The 15864-nt window shown below is 41.3% G+C and overlaps 2 protein-coding genes across 4 annotated transcripts; one reads left to right on the top strand and one right to left on the bottom strand.

Moving 5' to 3' along the window:
* Window positions 1-19: 19 nt before the first annotated feature.
* haus1 (HAUS augmin-like complex, subunit 1) lies at window positions 20-5316 on the bottom strand. Its single transcript, XM_071506274.1, has 9 exons — window positions 5038-5316; window positions 4774-4948; window positions 3415-3550; window positions 3185-3319; window positions 2913-3036; window positions 2055-2120; window positions 1874-1945; window positions 1680-1727; window positions 20-1592 (listed from the first exon to the last, which is right to left on the bottom strand). Exons 1-9 carry the CDS (start codon window positions 5056-5058, stop codon window positions 1548-1550), a joined length of 822 nt encoding a protein of 273 aa, XP_071362375.1. The 5' UTR covers window positions 5059-5316; the 3' UTR covers window positions 20-1547.
* A 500-nt stretch (window positions 5317-5816) lies between these two features.
* mis18a (MIS18 kinetochore protein A) lies at window positions 5817-13863 on the top strand. 3 transcript variants are annotated; one of them, XM_071506276.1, is made up of 6 exons: window positions 5817-6236; window positions 8670-8736; window positions 9294-9416; window positions 10078-10180; window positions 13029-13134; window positions 13422-13863. In XM_071506276.1, exons 1-5 carry the CDS (start codon window positions 5918-5920, stop codon window positions 13107-13109), a joined length of 693 nt encoding a protein of 230 aa, XP_071362377.1. In that variant the 5' UTR covers window positions 5817-5917; the 3' UTR covers window positions 13110-13134; window positions 13422-13863. The 3 variants fall into 3 exon arrangements, with proteins under 3 accessions (XP_071362377.1, XP_071362378.1, XP_071362376.1); XM_071506277.1 differs by having other exon boundaries at window positions 5818-6236; window positions 13427-13863; XM_071506275.1 differs by having other exon boundaries at window positions 5828-6236; window positions 13029-13863.
* Window positions 13864-15864: the final 2001 nt, after the last annotated feature.

The raw sequence follows: 15864 nt of genomic DNA, 5'->3' as shown, positions 1-15864 counted from the left end.
AAAGAAAACTCGAAAGCTCTTTAGGGTGTCTGTATTTATTTGTGTGTTTATTATTTGTCCAACAGTGTTAAACCTGTCCAATGCAAACATGAATAACATGATAAAGATAGAGCACATGTTAAAGATTAATCAGGGAGATACTGAGTGATAATATGCATCTGGCAGAGAAAGGAAAAATACTGGCACAGCACACTTGTCAAGTTGACCTCAGACATCAGTTCTAAGTCAGTGTGTTTTTTAATCTACACAGATCAAGATTCACGCGAATGATTTTTTGGATTCTGTTTCTTTTCATAAACCGTTGATGTCCTAACCCATGGTGTGTCTGAATGAAGCAGGGGGCCTACTGGGTAAAACTGCTCCCCGGCCCACATCCATGACCCACACCATGGTAACCAGTCAATCTCCATGTCAGACCTACAACAGTCAAGCTGACAGAGACGTTGGGGTCTCCACGCTTGGGGGAGACAGGCAGGGGGAGGAACTGAGGGGTGATATTTTGCATACAAACTGGACAACAGCCTGGTTCCATTCGCTGTACTTTAGCGTTTAGGCGCCCAGGGAGTGGCTCCAAAACCCCCTTTCATGTGCTGTTATCCCTCCAAAGCCTGTGGAATTTTGTTGTCAAACTGAAAAAGTTTCCTGGACTTTGTTTTTTTTTGAGACATGATTCAGACATATAGGTCAAACAGGAAGGTAAAAATTGTAAATGTACTCATAACATGATGAGAGTATGTGTATATGTTTTGAGGTGTGGTGAGAAAAGCTCTTTAGCACAGTATACACATGTCTAAGCAGCGGATAGTAACATCCTTATGTTACAAATGTCTTTGATAAATTAGGAGTGAAATATTAGTTTAATGTGTATAATACAACTGTTAATGCTCATTAAAAATAATAAAGTGCCATCATGGAAATGTAACTTCTGGAAAGATTCTTCCACAGTTGCCATTAAAAATAATCAAAAACAACATTCCCAACATGAAGCTAGTACAATAACACCATCTCTCTCACAACCGGCAAATAAACTTGATCCAAGAAAAAAGTTCTCACGTCATGTTGATGAACTTATTCAACCTGGGAACACAACCCTCTCGAGTACACTGCAGCGACCAGAAAATAAAGACAAAACACTTGATTAGTGTTGATGATGTTTTGTGACAAACAGGAAGAAAAGATCAAGAGAATAGATCCAACATAAGGAAAGAGAGGTCATGATGTTCATTTTCTCCTGAGAAAATGATGTGTATACGTTTCAAATAAAAGTGGACAAAAAGATTTTGGATTTTAAAATAAGTGTGTCTAACTTGCCTGCCAACAGTGGCTGTGCCTGCAGCAGCTAGTTTTTAAAGGTTGACTAATAATGGAATATAAAAAGGAACAACGTTCGTAGATAATGAGCCTTAATTTTATGCTAAATGGAGACTCAAGAATCTAATACCTTGTGGTTCTTTAGGCAGGCACAGTAACAAATAACTTTATTATTTTTCAAACACAGAAAAAGGTACAGCTTAAAATGGAAAGGATTTTAACATTACAAAACATCTTCACTTGAAATCCACATTCATCTCCAGCTGGGAGTCAATGGCAGCCTGTAATTAAAGAAACAACTTAGCGTTAAGATAAAAAGTAAGCAACCTTATGTTGTTCATTACTGAATGAACTATTCAGATACTCACCAACTCTCTTTTTGCTTCTTCTATTTTCACTTGAGCAAGAGACGGGCTCTGTGGGGAAAAGAAGAGTTGTTTCCAAATATGTGAAGATTGGTTCAATTATTCTGTCAAATTAGTTTAATGAAGTTAAAATTTACACATAAACGTAAACTGAATTTCTGAAGGGATAGGATGGGATGATGCGAAAACAAACGTACTGGGCTCAGGTCCATGTACGGCTCCAGTTTCTTTTTCAAGGGGATTATTTCTTGTTTCAGTGTGGTGACTTCCTGCAGAGAGAAAAATAAGATGACACATTTTAAACCCTGAAAGCAGACAGCGTTACGTTCATTCGTTTCCATGGTGATGACTGTGGTGCATTTGTACAAATTTAAATACCTCAGAGAGCTGCACAAGAGCCTGGTGGGTGATGGACTTGTCCATGTTCCTGGATACAAGTTGAGCCTGTAGGATCGATAATACTGTTCTGTCATGGCTGTGATATTTTGAAAACCTGGTCCCTCCCGACAGTGATATGAAGGGCGTTAAGTGTTGGCATCATCTCTGTTCTCTAAACCGGAGGCAGTAACTTGATGCCCACATTATATCCAGGTCAGAATACAGTCTGAACAAAATAAAACTGGTAACTCCACAGGGGAAAGAATGGAGGCCGGCCAGGAGGTTATTTGCTTTTCTTCCCCCCCCAAAGGTCAGTTTCTGCCCCTTTAGTAACAATTTTAGAGGCAAACCTTTTGTTCTGGGGCAACATTATTGAGCTACGCATTAATATACAATATATAACACTCAGTTTTTAGCAAAGTGTGTCTTCTTTGCCATTGTCAGATCCAGGCAGAGGGTTTTCTAGAGGACTCTCCTCATCCTCTCCATCTCACACCTTTCTAATTGAGTATTTTTATGCCATTGGCTATTTGATTTTTTTTTTTTTTTTAATTTGTTGACTGGCGTTTCCTCTAACCGGTGACTGGGGACACCAACAATTTATGCCTCTTCAGGCTGCATAGCAACTTCTCATAAGTGACATTTTGTTCAATCTTCTCACCCAGCATGTGCTTCCTGCTAAGACGTGAATATTTGAACAGAAACAGGGCGATATGCAAACAAACAACACTTAAATAATGCAGGCATTTCCTGCCTTATCATTTTCAGTAGCAGTATACTGTACAATGTATCTGCACCTTCATGTGCAACTTAACTAACACTATGCAGCTTTTACAGATACAGAACAGCATTAGTTACCTCTGCCCTCTCGCGTCTGTTGCTGAGCTCTTTGGCCTTCGCCGTCACGAAATCCATGTTGAGCAGTCTCTCCTCTGCTTTAGCGCTCTCCACTGCCTGAGCTTTAACGGTTTTATTGATATCCCTGAAGATAATTAAAGATAATTAAGAGCACGGATTACAGATGAAGTATGTCTCTACATACAGTATGTGACAGCCCAGGACTGTCTCTTTGTTTTTACTGTAGCAAAGTAGTAGTGTAGTGATCAACATGGTAGCATCCATGTTCTTACTCTTGTAAGTTGCTCCGCAGCACCAGAGTAGCACCAAGCCTCTTTCTGAGGGCCCTGAGCTCCCTCTCAAGTCTTCTGTTCGACTTCTCTGCTTCCAGAAGTTCGTTGGTGAGGTTGTTCACTGCTGGCATAAAGCTACACAGGAAAAAAAAATAATCCAAACTGTTTACTTTCCTTTCCTACGACAATAGAAACAGAAAATAAAATGTAACAGTGCAACCACAGCATACCTGCCCAGTGAGGTGTCTCTCACTCCGAGCACCATAGCATTGTCCACTAAAGCAGACAGGTAGTCAGCAGCGGGCTTTGACAAGCTCGCACCGGACAAGCCAACACCCTGTAGCAGAACATCCTGGAGATGTGCACCTGGATGGAGAAGAGACTAGTTAGTTCCGTGAAAATGCTCCTCTGTGGTGTGTATTAATGGACAATAGCGCTGTCTTAGTCTTAATAACATTTTACTGACCACTTTTACAGATCTAAACAGCAAGTAAAACAACTGTAAAGAAACACAAATTATCCTAAAAAATTTAAACAAATCCCCAGGTTAGCAGAATGTTTTGAAAAGAGAAGACAAAGACAAATGCATTTTTTGTTGTTAACATTAAACATAATTTTGCTCCACACATCTGTCATTTTGATCAATAGGAGCATTCTCAAAGTTCAAAGTAGTATCTTTATTGTCCCTTACAGGGAAATTGATTTGCAGTCAGGCTACATAAAAACACACATACAAAGACAGACAGAGCATCACCAATTTTGGAAATCAACAAGTAGTATGGCAAGTCTTAACTCTTGGAGAGTAAAGGATATCTGACCGTGACATATTAATGGTTTCCTGTGCGACAAGCTAGTAAATAGCAGCAATAAATCACTGGTGTCATAACACTAAGAACTGACATATGACATTGAACATGAGTGGCTCACCAGTGGCAGATGGACAGCGGTATCTCCCAATGATTTGGATTGATAAGCCATTTTAAGGTGTGCACAGCATCCACATATCATAAGCAGTAGTAGCATATGTTAATAAGATTTGATATATGCCGGTTAGAAGTAGTATATGACAGTGGAGCATGAGTGCACACCATCCGCTGTGGTTTTATAGGCAGTAGGTATCATCAGCAGCAACAATTATTTCGAAGGACAACTTCAGTTAGTTACATACTCAGGTTGCTTACATATTAGGTCTGATGTTTTATATTTGTATTTTTGTAGTCAAGCCTAAAACAAGACAAACATGTAGTGAGGTCTGATATTTCAGCAATGATCCTACACTAGTCAGGAAAACTCTTTGCATGCACAACTATAGCTGTAGTACAGCAGGAGAAGGATAAACCAGGAAGTCAGTCTGAACATAATGATTTGGACCTCTTTTTAGGTCAAAGCTAGTCTCCTAAATGGTGCTAAAGGTTTAGGCACTGAGTAAAAGTAAAGTGAGGATGCTTCAAAAAATATTGTCAATCAATTCATGTAATGCAAAGTGCAGTAAGTATCAAAAAAACAACAGTGAGCACTAGGAACTGACACATGCCTCTAGAATAAGAGTGTTAGGCACTTTCACTGCATTCGCCTCTGCTGAGACTCACCATCAGCCTGATACTCTGATGCTTTCTGCTTGAGGTCCTCAGTGAGAAGAGCCGTGTCACTGCACCGGGCCTCGCTGGACTGAGCCAGCTGGTACAGGATGTCCACTGTCCTGGTGTTGACCTCGAACTGAGGCACCGGCTGATCTCCAAACACCGAGCTGAGCCAGATGTTCACCTTAGGAGCCACAGGGGACCGGAGGATTAAACAAGAGTCAAGTCACTGCATTAACCTGCAACTTATGTTAGCGGGGCACTTAACATTACCTTCTTGATCTTTTCACACATGGTGAATTAAAAAAAAAAAAAGGCAGTAAAAACCCAAAATAACGATCCTCTTCAAAAGTTGAAGCTCCAGAGAAAAACAACAGAATATGCACTTTGGTTTCGCGCCCCTTAATTATTCCAATAACTTCCTAGTTACCAACCAATGAAAAAAGGGTTCCTAGTTACGTTTACGAACAACAACCATTTATATTTTTAAAACAAATAAAATGAAAATAGACTAAAACTGTTGGCCAATCAAATACATGTAAGCAAAATATGCGACGAATTAATTGAATACAATACACTTTATTTTTAAAATAAAAAGTTTATCCTATTCGCGTTTCAAAGATAAACATCAGGTCCAGATAGTTCACTACCGTTACAGCGAAGGGAAAGTAACGCCACGATACATGAACAACATTAATTATACAATTATACATATCAAACACAGAATATAATCTGTGTTTCTTATTGTTCATATAATGTTGTTAAAATGCATATATGAAAACATATAGAGCAGATACAATCAGATTTTAAATTATGGGGATTTTCGAAAGTATAAAACCAACATAGCTTCTTGACACATCTGGCTTGCCATACACTTGCGTTATCGAACATGAAACAATTAAAAGGATTGAAAACGTATATCAACATATATGCGTGCAGCTCATAATTAAAAGCATTTCAATATCCTGAGCATAATCAAGATAATAAATTACATGCACACGCACTCAATTTCTGATGTCAGAAAGTCAAAAAAAGGAAAAAAGAAAAAACACATCGGGGCGTAGAGACGAAGACGGAAGTACAGAGAAGTGAATATCTCACTGTCAACCGCCCGCCAAAGTTTGAAACAGTTTGTTTGGGAGATCTAGTAAAAATGGCGGCGAGAGAAAAATTAGCAAAATCAAAACATCGACAGAAAAGCGTAAGTGCTACGTTTGAAACGTCCAGTTTAGACTGCACCGCGGTCGAAATAAAGTCGAAAAAACACCCACAGAAAAGGGCAAACATCACGTTTGAAACGTCCAGCATAGACTCCACCGCTGTCGAAGAAAAGCTGTTTGGCCACGCAGAGGAGGACGAGGACGGTGAGGACGAACCTGTGGTCTTCATCTGCGGGAAGTGCAAACTACCTGTAGGGGATTCACTGGCCTGGGATGGAAGTGAGGACAGCCAAAATCAAATAAAACTGAAGCGTGAGTCTGGGCGTTAGGCTGGTTTCTCTCCTTCTTTTGGTACAGAAAAATTAGCAATTTGATAAAAAAAAAAAAAAAACACTGTTCAGCAAATTACCACAATATAAATTAAAAGAGTAAAGGTCTAGATTTCGACACAGGGTATTAAGTGTGGTTGTGGCCTCTCAAACACCTTTAAGTTGTAAGGTGACTGGCCATTCAGACATTTATACACATGAATGCTGCTAAATACTGGACCCTGTGAGCTATGTTTATCCAGTTTAATGATTTTTGGACATTTTATTGGGCTATGTTTTTATAATACATATTGTGATCAACTAGCCCACCAAGGTAGGTGACTGAGGTCTTAGCAAGTTCACTATTTGAGGAAAATTAAATGGATTCAGTCTTACCCAGATTTAGTGAGTATATTGCCCAGGAACAGTAAGAGTCCTAAGATTGATCTCTGTGGTACACCATACCGCAGGTTGTGATAAGGTGCCATTGATCTACACACTGAATAGACCAACTAACAACTAGATTATTGCACAAGTTTATTCATTTATTACATATGTTTCCAGTTCAATTGGAAAATTGAATTATTTACTGTGTTGACTGCCTCCTGAAGGACAATTATATCCATACCTGTATGTAAACTCTTGTCCTGACTGTGTAATATGATTTCCTCAACCCAGATAGGTACTTGTCTAATAGAGTGCTGCATTCCTGTTGCACTTGTAGAGGTTGTTAATTGACACATTTGGAAGTTACTTTAAAAGGACAATGCCGCATTATCAGAATCAGAATCAGTTTTATTGCCAAGTATGTTTTCACATACAAGGAATTTTTTCTGGTGATTGGTGCAATTGATCAGCAACAGTGGGGCTCTCTAGCCTTGTTGATGAGGCTAATAGCAGATGGGAAGAAGCTATTTTTGTGGCGAGAGGTTTTGGTCCTGAAGGACCGCAGCCTCCTGCCAGAGGGGAGTGTCTCAAAGAGTTTGTGTCCAGGGTGGGAGGAGTCAGCTACAATCTTCCCTGCACGCCTCAGAGCCCTTGAGGCGTACAGGTCCTGGAGGGACGGAAGATTGCAGCCAATCACCTTCTCAGCAGAGTGGATGATACGCTGCAGTCTGTTATTGTCCCTCTCCGTGGCAGCAGCGTACCAGATGGTGATGGAGGAGGTGAGGATGGACTCGATGATGGAGGTGTAGAAGTTCACCATCATAGTCCTTGGCAGGTTGAACTTCTTCAATTGCCTCAGGAAATACATCCTCTGCTGAGCTTTTTTGATGAGGGAGCTGATGTTTAGCTCCCATTTGAGATCCTGTGTGATGGTGGTTCCCAAGAAGCGAAAATGCTCCACGGTAGCCACGGGGGAGTCACACAGGGTGATGGGGGTGGGTGGGGCTGGGCTCTTCCTGAAGTCCACTATCATTTCCACTGTCTTCAGAGTGTTTAGCTCTAGGTTGTTCTGCCTGCACCAGGTCACCAGACGCTCAGTCTCCCACCTGTAGGCAGACTCATCGCCATCAGAGATGAGTCCAATGAGAGTGGTGTCATCTGCAAACTTCAGGAGCTTGACAGACTGATGGCTGGAGATGCAGGTGTTGGTGTACAGGGAGAAGAGCAGAGGAGAAAGAACGCAGCCTTGTGGGGATCCAGTGCTGATGGTCTGGGAGTCAGACACGTGCTTTCCTAGCTTCACGTGCTGCCTCCTGTCAGACAGGAAGTCGGTGATCCACCTGCAGGTGGAGTCAGGCACGCTCAGCTGGGAGAGCTTGTCCTGCAGCAGAGCCGGGATGATGGTGTTGAAGGCAGAGCTGAAGTCCACAAACAGGATCCTGGCATAGGTCCCTGAGGAGTCCAGGTGCTGGAGGATGAAGTGGAGAGCCATGTTGACGGCGTCGTCTACAGACCTGTTGGCTCTGTAGGCGAACTGCAGGGGGTCCAGGAGTGGGTCAGTGATGGATTTGAGGTGGGACAGGACAAGACGCTCAAATGATTTCATGACCACAGAGGTCAGGGCAATGGGTCTGTAGTCATTTAGTCCTGTGGGCCTTGGTTTTTTGGGGACAGGGATGATGGTGGAGGATTTGAAGCAGGCTGGCACGTGGCAGGTCTCCAGTGAGGTGTTGAAGATGTCTGTGAACACTGGAGACAGCTGATCAGCACAGTGCTTCAGGGATGATGGAGAGACAGAGTCAGGACCGGCTGCTTTGCGGGGGTTCTGCTTCTTAAAAAGCCTGTTGACATCTCTCTCGAGGATAGAGAGAGACGTTCCTTTGGTAGAGGAGGAGGAGGGGGGTTCTGATGTGGCTCTGATGTGGAGGTTAGTGTCAGGCTTGTCCCACTGTCTTTCAAAGCGGCAGTAGAACTCATTCAGATCGTTGGCCAGACGGAAGTCATTAATGGAGTGATTATGGTGCTGATGTTTGTAATGTTTTGGTCTTAGGGGTCACTGACAATGTCTTGGTTGGAGAGGACACTCGACTGTTTGAAGCGGAGAAAAAATCTCTCTGGTAAGAAAAGTCTTGTCCCATACACCTGGTGTTCATAACACTTCATTTTAACAGCCTGTAAACCGTCATTGAATTAAATAGAATCCCCAGAAAACAGCAGCCTTAGTCAAATAGTTTAAAATTGTGTCCATTCAGTGCCAAAGCAGGATGTCATGAGACTTTTGACCTGGGGGACATAGGGTCCCATTTTCTCCATTACACCACTACAACTAAAGCAAGTTTAAAGGGTCTACTTTTTGAGCTACATACTATTGGAAATGAATGGAAACCATTGGTGGCATGCATGTACAAAGAAAGTTGCTTTTGACACCTGAGACCTTGGCTGTACATCCACTCTCCTACCAACAGTTGGTGTTGATTTCTTTTTACCTTGATGACCCTCATCCCCAACTTTAACCTAGTTTCAGTTGCCTTATCTTCACAGTAGTTTTATTATAGGGGGGCTTAATGGATGGAGCAAAATGTTATCTGTGCATGAGAACTTGTTGGATTAGATTTGTGTCACTGTCTGATTTGGCCTAAACTCTGCTCATTTTCTTATCATTTTTCCACTGCAGCCTGATCAAAGATCTCTTCTGTCAAGGCTGCCACTCTCTGCTCGGCATGGTTTATGCATCCACGCCGAAGAACCTGGACCACAAGAGATTTGCATTCTGCTTCAATGTAGCAGACATCGACAGGTAAGGATTATTAGTACAACTGTTAAAAAACACGAGGGAGCTCACATTTCTTTAAAGTTATGTTACTGTTTGTTTATTGTACTATCAAATGGAATAAACATGAAAATCATGCAGGTCTTCATTCCGCTCTGTACATTATCAGAATATGAACTGTTTCCTCATTTACCATGAATAGAAAGATGAGATGATGAGATGATTTTTGTCTCACGGTCACTCATTTATTAAATATCAAAAAATTTGATTTTCAGCATATTCATATGATTAAGTAGAATGAAATAGAAATAAATCCCTTACTGTTTGGTGCAAAATATCCCATCCTCACACAGGTTTTAGAGATGAAGAGTAAATTAATTGATTCATTAATTAACACAGTGGTGTTGTGTGTAAGGGTATAAGCAATTAAAATCCAAACCCCATATATTTTAAATAACAAACTGAAAGCAAGATATGTTAAATCATGTTCCAAAATTGAAAACAGTATTTTTTTTTTTTAAATCAGCAGCCCAGTAGCAAATAATACAGAATGTGATAAGCTTTACACAAGTAGCGTTTATCACTGGGGAATTGTAATAAGTTTCATTAGGTGAGCAGGTGTTAATGGTATGAATCACTCCTGTACCTGCCCGCAGCACCCTAATATTATACTGTGAATCTTCTCCAGCTATGTGATTGGCTCTGCAAGCCAGATGTTGGCAGCAGAGGGCCCCAAAGAGCAGCCGGTCACACTGGAGTACAGAGGCATTGTTGAACAACAGCTGACAGAGGTAAATTATGATGCTGCTGCTTTTCTTTGTTTGGTTGCTCTGATATTGCCTTTAGCTGTGAGATCAAATGTTTCATCCGCTGAGCAAAATATCTGCTGTAAAGCTTATTGTATCTATAACCATGGCTATTCAGTCGTAAAAAATTGAATTGTTCATGCCTATGAAAAAAAAAAAGATGAAAGATCTCATATACTCATGGCATCAGTGACAGCAGCAGTGACTGTTCCCTGTGCTGCATTGTCTTGCTGTCTGTAAATTTCACCCCGCTTACGGGCAGCCCTCTCTCATTGATTATCAATGCACAGGTTGTACTCGAGATGATATCAGCTTAATTCTGGGAAGCCCTTACTGCTCTGATGGGCAGACTCTTAAATCAGACATTACATCATCTCTCTCTGTCACCCCCTGCAAACAGATTTATTTTCCACTGCATTTTAGAGTAGATTAAAAAAAAGAAGTATAGTTTCTGTAGGATTCAGTCTGTTTCTGTTCACGACTCTTTGACTCTGTATATTTCACTGTTGAATTCCTTTCCTGTTTTAGCACTACAATTTAAAGTTTCACATTAGTATTATTGATTCAAAAATCTAGAGGGAGCTTGTATTTTTTTTATTAGAACAGTAGTGATTTCCAAAGTTATTCCAATCATCCTTTGTTTAAAAAAAATCCATCAAACCACAAATTGGCCAGTAGGTGGTGATAGCATGCAGGAGTACCTTACAGCCCTCCCACTCTCTTGCACCGGGGACAATAGCTGTGATAGGAAGCATGTTGAGGAATCTTTGTCAGAGGAAAAGCATGTTTTGATCATGAAGTGTCTTTGTCATTATAGCTGCATGTCTTTATGGTATTTTTACTTTTCTTGGCTGTGTTCTGTGACTTTTCTGCAGGTCACAACTTATCCATTGTAGTATGAGCTGTTCTCCATTCAACTGTGTATTTTAAACAGGTTAGACTGCTTATAAGACGAGAAGAAAAAAAAAAACACATTGCATGAGAGCAACAGAACATGAGATGTACTGTCACTTCCTTATGTGTGTATGTGTGTTTAGCACATTAATTATCATGTTATTATTGTGTGTGTGACTTTGTTAATTAGTTTCCATGTATAATTGTATTTTCCCTTCTGTTCCACTTTTGTGACCCACCAAAACAAATACATTTCCAAATGAATCAACTCTTTCACAGTAATGTTGATGCACCATAAGGTCACTGTATAATGAAATGAATAGGCTTGCTTCACATTATGTCAATATGTAGGTTATGGTAATATGTAGGTTACCACTTAAATCCACCTTGTCATTGGCTCTGTTTAGTCTCAGTGTGAGTAGACTGAGGATTAATCTGACTATGACTGCTCACTGATTGTATTAATTTTAGGTGGTCTTATCGCCATCGTTCATCGTTACCTATTGGTGCATTGTAACAAGATTATAAAGGAGTCAAGAAGTAAAAATCAGGGCTTTCTTTCATCACATCTGTCAGCTTTTTCACTGAGACTTCCTACTCTCATCTCCTTTCATCAGCATTGTTTTAGTTTGTGCCCAGAGCAGTCAGCTGCCAGCTTGACAAAAGTTAAACTAACACTATTTACTTCTACACCTCATGTAGGTTTTGAAATCCAACACTTTTTGGTGCCCTCAAAAATGTCCCTGTAGCAACAAGTATCAAAAGCGGATGATCAGACAGTTTTGCCAAGTTTAGACTGTATTTTATTTCTTGAGTTCTTGTAGCACTGCTTGTGTTTAGCCTATTTAACATACATTCAACATTTGAGACCTTTTTATTTTTTTTAATGCTAAAATAATTAGTGCGTTCATCAATTACTTGATCAACAGAGAATTAAATATGAAAATTATGATTGATTGATTGACTTTATTGGCCACCTCAGTGGAAATTTGTCAACGTACAGTAAAAATACATACACTCCACATAAAACAACACCATTAAAAACATACAACATGTACAACATACAATAAAGCAAATGAGCAGGAAGCAGCAGGTGGGTTATATTAAGACCAGAGAGCAAATCTTATAAAATAAAATAAAATGAATTGTTGCCACAGTCAGTCATTTTGTGTTCAATGCCACAGGGAAGACTTGTCATTTTATACATATATATATATATATATATATATATATATGTATATATTAAGCAAAAACACCAAAAATTCACTGACCATGAAATAATTGACCATGAAAATGAAAATGATAAGATGAAAGTAATCACGGTTGCAACTCTGCTTCTTTTGTTAAATGAAAAGGGTTTTGTAGGAAAACATTGCTTTTTCTCAAAGTAAAGTTTTGAAAAAAGTTATTTTGGTGTCGCTTGTAATAAAATGTATAAAAGGATCTCCAGCCCCACACTCACGTGTTACATACATAGTCATTGACCTCATCTATGATGTATCTGATGGTGATGCTGCTCAACCCTGCCGCCAGAGTTAATGTATTCTGTCTGTCTGTCTGACTCCTAGACACTTGTTTGGGTTTTTTTATCTTATACACTCACTGACCTGCACCCGCCCGAACCCCACCCCCACCCTCCTCTGTCATACCCATCCATCCCCGACCACTTCCCCTCTGGGTTTTGTCAGTCTCCCTCCTTGTCCCCTTTTTCAAATTATCTTTGCTCCTCCCCTCTTTCTTCCCCACTGCTTCCTGCTGCTCCCCTCATTCCCCACCTGTCCAATTTTCTCCTTCGTTTCCTCCCTGTTCGGACTCTCCCATATCCACCTGTCCCATCCTCTCTCGACTCATTCTTCTCCTGTTCTACCCTTATATGTTCATCGACACATCCTGAACCCTGCTCTGTTTAAAATCTACCTCTTCCTCCCACCCTTCCTAGATGAAAATGCTGGTCCTGTCCATGGCACAGAGGCTGGAAGAGATTGAAACTGGCCTCCAGGACGGATGTGATGAGGTGTGACAGTGCTGGACAGCAACTTGTCTGGGTGGGTCCTTTGTCCAGGTGTTGTCCACATGCGGATTTAATATCTTCACTCCTCGCTCCTACCTTTACACTAATGCTTCCCCCTCTAAGTTTCATCTCAGCAACATTCCTTCAGTAACACATTTCGTCCGAGCCTCACCTTGTGCGCACACACGCACGCACACACAGCTTCCACCCCGCTTTGTTCTGATTACCGATGGTGAAACAAAGACTGCCTGCACTTGTAATCAATCATGTTGTCAGCTCGGCTCCTGTGGCTCATGGCACCATCTTCTCTGTGTGTCTCAGTGCAGAAGGAACGGAGGCTAACACCAGAATGTTTATTTGTGCTGGATTTCATCAGGCAGGCTGCACACTCAGCACAATGCCGTATCGATCGGGCCATCCAAGGCCACACACACACACATTTCTTCTTTGTTCTGCTCCTCAAGCGTGGAGCCTTGAAGGCAGATAGGATTGCTGAATATATGCTTTCAACGGCCAGAACTGAGCAACATTGAATTGGTGTTGAAACAAGGTTATTATTGGAAAAATCTTCACATGGGAAATATTCAAGACTTTTTTCATATTTCACCAGTTTGTTGTTATTACATTAACTCCTTATTTGTTTGTTTATTTTTTTTGTGTTCAGTTGTACAAGCCTGTTTTGTCTGTTTTTGTATTTTTGTGTAATAAAGTGTTGACCTGTTTCCAAAAATGAAGTAATGAAGTAAAAGGCAAGTTAAAACTACCAGGATAATCTTTTTAAATGTTTCTGTTTCTTTGTGCAGTAACATTGTTGGGATCAGTGGATCATCCTGCTTTGTCTCTAATTAGAAGTATCTCACGGATTTAAGAGTTAAACAGCAAGTTTAAGGTCTTTGGGGTTGAGGGGGGGGGGGGGGTTGATTATATATTAATGGGTGTGTTTGTTTACCATCTGACCTCTAATGTGCCTAGCAACACTTTCTACTAAGACGGGAAAGAAGCTACATGCTGTACCGCTTTGCCCTCCCTCACCCACGAGGTTTCATCAGCCTCACAGAACAACAACAGTTAGAAACGGCCAACCAGCACGCTGTATCCAAGGGCAGGTTGCGATGGCAACTGAGAGCACGTGCTATGCTGAGTGCCTGTTGCCATCGCGTCATCGTGCTCACTGCCAGAGGAACAGCCAGCCAGCTCGCTGGCCGGTACGCCAGTCAACAGACGTTATCCCCCGCTCATGCTCAGACACACACACGGGGGAGGAGTCCTGGACCCCCCCCCCAACCCCACCCTAATCTCTGAATGATGTTTTTCTCTCCGCTAACCCCACCCTCACCCTTTTTTTCTCCCTCCCCCTCCCTCTAATTCTCCCCACCCTCAACAAAAAAGTCAAAACAACAACAAACAAGCCGCGTGGTTTTTGTTGTTTCTGGTGGTGGTGTTGGTCGGTGTTGTTGTCTTAATCCAGTCCTCGCCTAAGGATGAGGTGCCTGCACGCACCCTGCACAGGATGTGGATGATGCAAGCCGGTCCACTGTCCAGATGTGCGCTGTTGCTGCCTGTAACAGACTCATTTTGGAGAATAAGTCCCACATTGTTTGTTGTTCCATTAAGAGCATTAAAAGCCTAAAGGCTAGTGGCTGTGTTGGAAGTCAGCGTCACAGTGGATGGCTCATTGAATGGCCTCTGATCTCACTTAGCTGTTTTATATATAGACATGGCGTTGCCGGATGCATTGCACTGCTGAGTGCAATTATTGCACCGGTTTCACCCCATTCACCCTTTAAAGTCTCAGCCAATCACTACCACCCAAATCAAGACCAACATAGAAACACAAACACACACACACACAGGCGTCAGTCAGTACATCTACACATATTCTACAGGCACTCAGGGACAAAGGATGAATAATGCAGAGGTAGCGTCTGAGTGAAAGTCGCCTCCCCTCTTTCCCTCCTTTTCACCTTCCCTAAGCAATAAGGAAGCAATGTTGCCATGGAGGCAATGAAGCCTCGGCTCACCATCAGCCAATTACAGCCTCTCCTGTGTGAAACATCGGACCAATGGCTGCGCGGACTGATGCTGCCGTTGCCACAGACACTGAGATCCTATTGGCTGAGCTCTGCTCTTTGATTGAATTTCTGATCTTGTTTTCGAGAGAAAAAATATCTCAAGGAGTGCCACCTGTGTGCCAACTTACAAAATATGTTTGTTTTTGTTCCATGGAATGAAAAGGATTACTTGTGAGAATGAAAATGTTTCTTTTTTAAGAGGCTTAAGAGAAGTAAATGCTGTGCAATTTTGGTTCAGTAATAAAGTGAGCACTGGGGAAACTTATTTTTTTCTGACAGTAGGTGGATGCTGAGGTGCATGTGCCTGGGCTTTTGTCCATTCACGGGTGAAAGACTGCCTCATTTCAATTCAAATTTTAATAACTTTTTGCTATTTAACTGCAATTTTCTGCTTCCCCATCATATTGTGTGGTTATCCCCTGACAAAAGAACCACACCCCACCAGTTGCTCATAGCTTCTTTATGACCAATTCCCAGTTTAACTCTCGATTTTCCACAGCAGTGGCCAGCTATCAGGTCCACTGTGTTTCATAACAGGCACAGAGTTATATTTTCTCAGCGCTGTGCATCTGTCCATGTCAAATTTCAGCAACAGTTAACTCAAATGTTTTTTTGTTATAATAAATTATAATGATACAATAATAAATGCATTAAGATGGAGCTTTTGTGAAAATAGTATTGAATTTTAGAGA

Source organism: Trachinotus anak, unplaced genomic scaffold (assembly GCF_046630095.1).
Source record: "Trachinotus anak isolate AG129_WGS33_773 ecotype Australia unplaced genomic scaffold, CSIRO_AGI_Tana_v1 ptg000020l, whole genome shotgun sequence".
Lineage (NCBI taxonomy): Eukaryota > Metazoa > Chordata > Actinopteri > Carangiformes > Carangidae > Trachinotus > Trachinotus anak.
Note: the sequence above shows the minus strand (reverse complement) of the source record. Positions and strands in the feature narration are given on the sequence as shown.